Genomic DNA, 7,398 nt, shown 5'->3' on the forward strand with positions numbered 1-7,398 from the left:
GATGAAGGTGGCAGGTGATATAGCAAATTAGGTTGACTTGCCATGTTGCTGTCAAACATTAGTGCAGAGATGACACCACTTCCCTGCAAACAAAAATGAGTCGTTAGGAAGTCCTCGGAACGATCTCCTAAAGTTGTTAGGGTGTCGTCATGTGGTGGTTTTGTCTAGTTCCGGGGACGTCCCCAGGGAAGGTTTTAGGATGTTCTCTGGCTATTGTGTCATGGTCCTGTGAAGATTTTGTCTAGTTCCTGATTTGTTTCAGAGACATCTCCAAGGATACTTATAGGATTTTCTTATAGCATTCAGCGATGGTCCTCTGGAAGTTTTTGTCTACCGATCCATTCACAGCTGTTTGTCTGTTGGCTAGTGACGGCCACACAAACAGTGCTTTTAACATAGTGTTTTCAACTTACTAATTTGACACACTTTGACATGCATGATTACATTGTGCATGTTCATTTTGACAGTAATTACTATTCAACATGTCTTCACCTGGGATTTGAACTCACAACCTCTTGATTCATAGCATTCGGATCTTCCTGCTACACCACCATGTCTGTGTCAATGCCTGATTTCAGCTGTATTGCAACACAAAGTAAATCTCGACTCTGTTAAAAAATACTAATATAGACAACTATACAGAAAAGGTTCAAATTGCTGAAATAAGTAAATCACATCAATGATGAGAGAATAAGAAGAGGAACTGATATCGGAGTTAGCAGTGGCAATGTGACTCTTTTGCTAAGTGCAGTTATGTGTTACAGGTAACAAATACTGTATGTAGTGGACTTCTGAAATGTTAGACTCTGTGGCACCGCAGAAATTTCAGTGTGCTCCAGAGGTTGTGAGTTCAAATCCTAGTTGGGTTCATCCTGAAAAGTCAGAGCTTTAAAGGTGATCATGTCAAGTGTATTCATTTTGTCATTAGCTAGGTTTCTATCCGATTTGCAACACATTTTCATGCGAATCTTCTAAAATCTGCATAAAACAATATGCGTATTTTCCCAACAGATGTTTCTTCCATCAAACTGACTTTTTGCCAATAAAAGTCTGTGTGGGGTTGATGTAGTGCACATAAAAATAACTTTTGTGTTAAATTCCCATGTACCGAATGAAAAATAGTTTATTTGGTTTCTATCACGTTTTCAACGCTACTGATGGTTTTGTCACAAACTGTTGCATTTATATAGCAAATGTGCCCACTCGGGTCTTGGCATATGCGCTTTAGCCAACAGCTCGCAGATACAGTGCGGGTAGGCTACCTATATTATGAGATCATTATGGACAAGAGCGGAATTATTTGTAATTGTCAAACGGCAGCCAAGCATCGATCACCAGAATAAGATCCTGGATATTTATTGGAAAGGAGCTTCAAGCTCGTCACCTTGCACATTCACCACCCTGTGAAGTTCCTAACTTATCTGTAGCCGAATAAAGTGCATGCTTTCCCGAGTCGTAGTGGGAAGACCACACAACATATCATCACTTGACTTCAAGTTAACTTCGATATGATGATTATTATGTAAATATTTGCGCATAAAGGAGTTTCCACCGCCATTTCTCTCATAATTAATGTTATAGACACAAAAAGATCCCACCATGTCGAACGAACAAATTGTCTGTTTGCGTTTATAAAATTGTACTGACATTTCATGTTTCCATGAGCCCGGTCTTGACTTTTTTGCATGCGTCAGGTAATTCACCCGCATGAAATGGTTGGATGGAAACGTGGTTATTGATTATAATTTTTTTACACTATTTCAGCTGAAAGCATCCCACTTAGCTTAAAAAGAATGTTCCCCAGAGAATGTTCCCAGAGGACCATCATCCGACGTCCCAATGACTAGTAAAATGAAAGTCCTGAGAACGTCCTAAAAAAGTCTTGACATGGTCCTCAGTGAAGTCCTGGTAACTTTTACAGGGAGCTACACAAAAGTCCCCCAGGGAACGTTCCCTTTGGACCATTACGCGACGTCCCCTTGACTAGCATGAAACGTGCCATTGTGGTCATTGAATGTCCCAGGGATAACGTCCTAACAGAACCAAATAGGAACCTATTCGTAATGTTACCTAATGGACATCAAAATACCTTATTACTATATAACGTTATACTGAGACCAAACCGTGACCTGTACTGAACATCGTCTTATGGTCCCGAGGTTAATGCATGTTTTACGGCTCCTAGAATGTTCTCAGAACGTCAGTGGGATAAGGTCTCGCCGAAACCCTTAAATGGACGTAATGAGAACGTTGCCTAATGTCGACTTACCCTGTTTGCTGGGTTCATACTATTGAGAACCACCCACTTTTCCACATTTGCCTTTATGAACTCTCCCACTCTTATATTTCTGTATGCACAGATGAATTACATGTTGACACAAGGGAATGTCATTTCCTACCTACCTGTGACTGTATGACATCATCACGTTTTGTCCTTCTGTGTCTACAGCTAGCTAACTTCAGGCTCTGGGGGGAAGCATGTGGCTACTGGAGAAGTTCCGTGGTTCTCATGGTGGTCACTCTGTATTGGCGGGGGACAAGCAGCAGAACCAGACAGACCCCATCTCCGTCCACACCAACATCATCACCCCCGGTAAGATCCCCGACTTCTTCATCCCCCACAAACTCATCTGCTGCCCCCCAGAGGCAGAGTCCCTCACGCCGGAGCCCCAGCCCCGCTCCACCCTGCGCCCCTACACCTCCGAGCAAACCATCTGCAGCCAGACCCAGGGCAGCTGCAACCTGAACCCCCGCAGCCCGCGCCTGCTCTCTCGTCTTGCCGGGGACACCCGCAGCCTTTTGAGGGCCGCTAACCGCCACATCATCCAGATTGAGAGCACCGACGATCCGGGGAGCGGGGTAGGGGAGGGGGGAGACCCCAACACCAATGCAGAGCCACAGTCCCAGACAGACATGTCCCTGACTTACAAGGCCCAGACCTCGTATGGGTTCTCCACACTGGTGGAGAGCCCCCACAGCCACCGCAAGGAGTCCATCTTCCACAGAGACCCCAGCAGCCCCCACACCTCCCCGGGCTCCCAGAGACACACGCGCGGGGTGGACCACCTGACCCCCTCCGTCCAGAACCCCTACCGCTACTTCAGCGGGGGTGAGAGCGACACGTGCTCTTCGGCCGAGTCCTCCCCCATTACCTCCCCCCTCCTCACCCGCTCCGCCTCCCTCCTCCGATCCATCACACAGGAGACGCAGGCCAAGGTAAACAGTAAGGATGTTAACACTTAAGGATGATCACTTTAATTACATGTTTTTAAAATACATTTAGCTCAGAATTTCGTGTATATGGCCCTATATGATATATTATATAATCATCCCTTCCCTTCACAGATTTTTTCTCCTTCTCAGGTGTCTCGTGCCAAGCATACCCTGGCACGCCACAGATCCCTGTCCACAGACGAGTGCAGCTCACCCGACACCAGCCCCAGCCTGCAGCGCCGCCGCCTGCGCTCCCCTCCCTCCCCTACCTTCCGCGGACGCAAGGGGACCGGCTCCGGGGGGGCGAGTTCAGACCTCCTCCAGCGTGAGCACTCGGTCAACCTCAACAAAGGTGGCACGCTTAGGCTCAGCACTCACTATGATGCCGAGGCGGCCCGGCTGAGGGTCCGAGTGCTCGCCGCAGAGGACCTGTACGAGAAACAGACGGACGTGAAGAGCATCAACTGCTGCGTGTCTCTGTACCTGAACCCGGGCAAGCAGCAGAAGCAGAGGAGCACCATCATCAGTAACAGCAGGAACCCCATGTTCAACGAGGACTTCTTCTTTGACGCGGTGCCGGCCGCCCAGGTCAAGAGCCTGGCCATGAAGATGAAGGTGGTGAACAAGGGAACCAGTCTGAAGAGAGATGTGCTGCTGGGGGAGAGGGAGGTGCTGCTGAGCGAGCTGCTGCCAGGCATCTAGAGATTCAGGCTTTCTTTGGGTTCTGTTTGGATTGACTGAGATCGAACCCTGAGGTGGAGCTCTTTTTTTGAATTTGTGTCCCTTAGTGGAACTAGTTGGATTGGTCACCTTGGACACCCAGCACTGTAGCAAATCAGAGTGAGGAGGTGTGTGATGTGTGGGTGTGTGTATGTTTGTGTGTGTGCTAGGGTTGAATATTTTCCTGATGTTTTCCAAATCTTCAATCCCGAGAATAAATCCCTTTTCTACCGGGTAACCCGGTGTTTTCCTGTCAAACCCGGAAGTGTCATTCAAAAGCATTATAAAGCATATAAATACAGTATGTCTGGATTTGATTATAGCTTTGATCAACATGAAAATTCAAACCTAATGCTACCTGAGCCTGATGAGTCATATATTAAATACATGTTATGAACCCTACATAAACAACATTTAAAACGCCCAAGTCCTAAAAGCCTAAATGATTGTGCCATTATCCAATACATACAGGCTACTGCACCTTACGCACGACAGAAAACCATAAAAGCCCATAGATGTAGCTAGCTAAATGCTCTCTTAGGTAAATAAATGAAACTAGTTTCAGAAGCTAATCTTTTTGAGTTTGAACTGTATTATTGTACTGTATAATACTGTGTTATATGGACTTGAATTACACACATCGTTTAAACCATGACATTGATTTTTTTTTTTGGTTTTGTTTACTCGCACCAAAGAAAATAAGTGAAAGACAAAAAAGTACAGATTAAAAAATAAATGGTGAAAACGGTGTGAAGAAGAGTTTTGAAATGTAGACCTACCTCTCAAAATAAAAAAAGTTACCATGATGAGATAGATGCTAGGTCTACATACATTGTGAACTACGCTCCATACTGAGATGGGCGGTACAGTATGTCCCTACTCTGAGCGTTGATTAATCATGCAGAGGCCGTAGAGAAGCCAGATTTAGACATCGCAGATACAGTAATTTAACAATTTCACTCCATGCTGTTCATTTACAGTACCAGTCAAAACTTTGGATACACCAACTCATTCAATGGTTTTTCTTTACTATTTTCTACATTGTAGAATAACAGTGAAGACATAACTATGAAATAACACATATGGAATCATATAGTAACCAAAAAAGTGTCAAACAAATTGATTGTGTGACTTGGCCCAAGCAAGTCTCTTCTTCTTCTTGGTGTTCTTTAGTAGTGGTTTCTTTTCAGCAATTCGACAATGATGGCCTGATTCACGCTGTCTCTTCAGAACAGTTGATGTGGAGATGTGTCTTGACATTTTCCGGATTGACTGACCTTCATGTCTTAAAGTAACAATGGACTGTCGTTTCTCTTTACTTATGTGGCAGGGTATGTGGCAGGGTCTACAGGAAATCACGGACTACAAAAAGAAAACCAGCCACGTCACGGACACCGACGTCTTGCTTCAAGACAACCTAAACACCTTTTCCCGCTTTGAAGATAATACAGTACCACCGACGCGGCCCGCTACCAAGGACTGCGGGCTCTCCCTCTCCTTCTCCGAGGCTGACGTGAGTAAGACATTAACCCTCGCAAGGCTGCCAGCCCCGTGCAATTGGCTCCTGGATTTCCTGACGGGCCGCCCCCAGGTGGTGAAGGTAGGAAACAACATCTTCACTTCGCTGATCCTCCACACTGGGGCCCCACAAGGGTGTGTGCTCAGCCCCCTCCTGTACTCCCTGTTCACCCATGACTGCGTGGCCATGCATGCCTCCAACTCAATCATGAAGTTTGCAGACAACACACTAGTAGTAGGCTTGATCCCCATCAATGACGAGATAGCCTATAGGGAGGAGGTGAGGGCACTCGGAGTGTGGTGTCAGGAAAACAACCTCTCAATCAAAATCAACAAAACAAAGGAGATGATCGTGGACTTCAGGAAACCTCAGGCGGCTGAAGAAATTTGGCTTGTTACCTGAAACCCTCACAAACTTTTACAGATGCACAATTAAGAGCATCCTACCGGGCTCTCCAGAGGGTGGTGCGGTGTGCACAATGGATCACTGGGGGCAAACTACCTGCTCTCCAGTACACCTACAGCACCCGTTGTCACAGGAAGGCCAAAAGATCATCAAGGACAACAACCACCCGAGCCTATCCAGAAGGTGAGGTCAGTACAGGTGCATCAAAGCTAGGACAGAGAGACAAAAAATAGCTTTTATCTCAAGGCCAACAGGCAGTTAAACATCCGTCACTAACACAGAGGCTGCTGCCTACATACAGACTTGAAATCATTGGCCACAGTCACTTTAATAATGCCACTTTAATAATGTTTACATATCTTGCTTTACTCATCCCATATGTATACAGTGAGCACCATAATTCATTGGACAGTGACAATTTTTTTGTTATTTTGGTTCAAAAGTGCAGACTGTCAGCTTTAATTTGAGAGTATTTTCATACATATCAGATGAACCGTTTAGAAATTATAGAAGCATTTGTACATAGTCCCCCCCATTTTCGGGTATCAAAAAACATTGGACAGTTTAGCATAATGTAGAATAAAGTAATCATTGTTAATATTTGGTCGCATATCCTTTGCATGCAATTACTGCTTGAAGTCTGACATGCATCGACATCACCAGACGCTGGGTATCTTCCCTGGTGATACTCTGCCAGGCTTGTACTGCAGCCATCTTCAGTTCCTGCTTGTTTTGGGGACTTATTGCCTTCCGTCTCCTCTTCAGCATGTAAAATGCATGTTCAATTGGATTCAGATCCGGTGATTGACTCGGCCAGTCAAGGATTTTCCCCTTTTTGGCCATCAAAAACCCCTTTGTTGCTCTAGCAGTATGTTTAGGGCCATTGTCTTGTTGCATGATGAAGTGCCGTCCAATGAGTTTGGAGGCTTTTGTTTTATCTGAGCAGGTAAAATATTTCTGTAGACTTCAGAATTCATTGTTCTACTTCTATCTGTGGTCACATCATCGATGAAGACAAGTGAGCCTGTTCCACTGGCAGCCATACAGGCCCAAGCCATAACACCCCCTCCACCATGTTTCACGGAAGAGGTGGTATGCTTTGGATCATGGGCATGTCTTTTTTTTCTCCACACTTTCCTCTTTCCATCACTCTGGTACATGTTAATCTTTGTCTCATCTGTCCACAATACTTTTTTCCCAGAACTCTTGGGGCTCTTTTAGGTGCTTTTTAGCAAACTGTAATCTCGCCTTTCTGTTCTTCAGGCTTATCTGTGGTTTGCATCTTGTAGTGTACCCTCTGTAGTCCTGCTGGTGTAGTCTTCTACGTATGGTAGACTTTGACACATCTACACCTGCATCCAGGAGAGTGTTTCTGATCTGTTGGGCTGTTGTCAGGGGGGTTTTCTTCACCATGGAGAGTATTCTCCGGTCATCCACTACAGTGGTCTTCCTCAGTCTACCGGCTCTTTTGACATAATTTAGTTCACAGGTAGTTTTTTTTCTTGTTAATGTTGAACCAAATTGTTGACATGGGCATGCCC

The 7,398-nt window shown here is 45.3% G+C and overlaps 1 protein-coding gene across 1 annotated transcript; it reads left to right on the top strand.

The window, feature by feature from the left end:
• Window positions 1–2,458: 2,458 nt before the first annotated feature.
• LOC139560171 (C2 calcium-dependent domain-containing protein 4C-like) lies at window positions 2,459–6,024 on the top strand. Its single transcript, XM_071376719.1, has 2 exons — window positions 2,459–3,216; window positions 3,346–6,024. Exons 1-2 carry the CDS (start codon window positions 2,479–2,481, stop codon window positions 3,913–3,915), a joined length of 1,308 nt encoding a protein of 435 aa, XP_071232820.1. The 5' UTR covers window positions 2,459–2,478; the 3' UTR covers window positions 3,916–6,024.
• Window positions 6,025–7,398: the final 1,374 nt, after the last annotated feature.

Source organism: Salvelinus alpinus, chromosome 30 (genome assembly GCF_045679555.1).
Source record: "Salvelinus alpinus chromosome 30, SLU_Salpinus.1, whole genome shotgun sequence".
Lineage (NCBI taxonomy): Eukaryota > Metazoa > Chordata > Actinopteri > Salmoniformes > Salmonidae > Salvelinus > Salvelinus alpinus.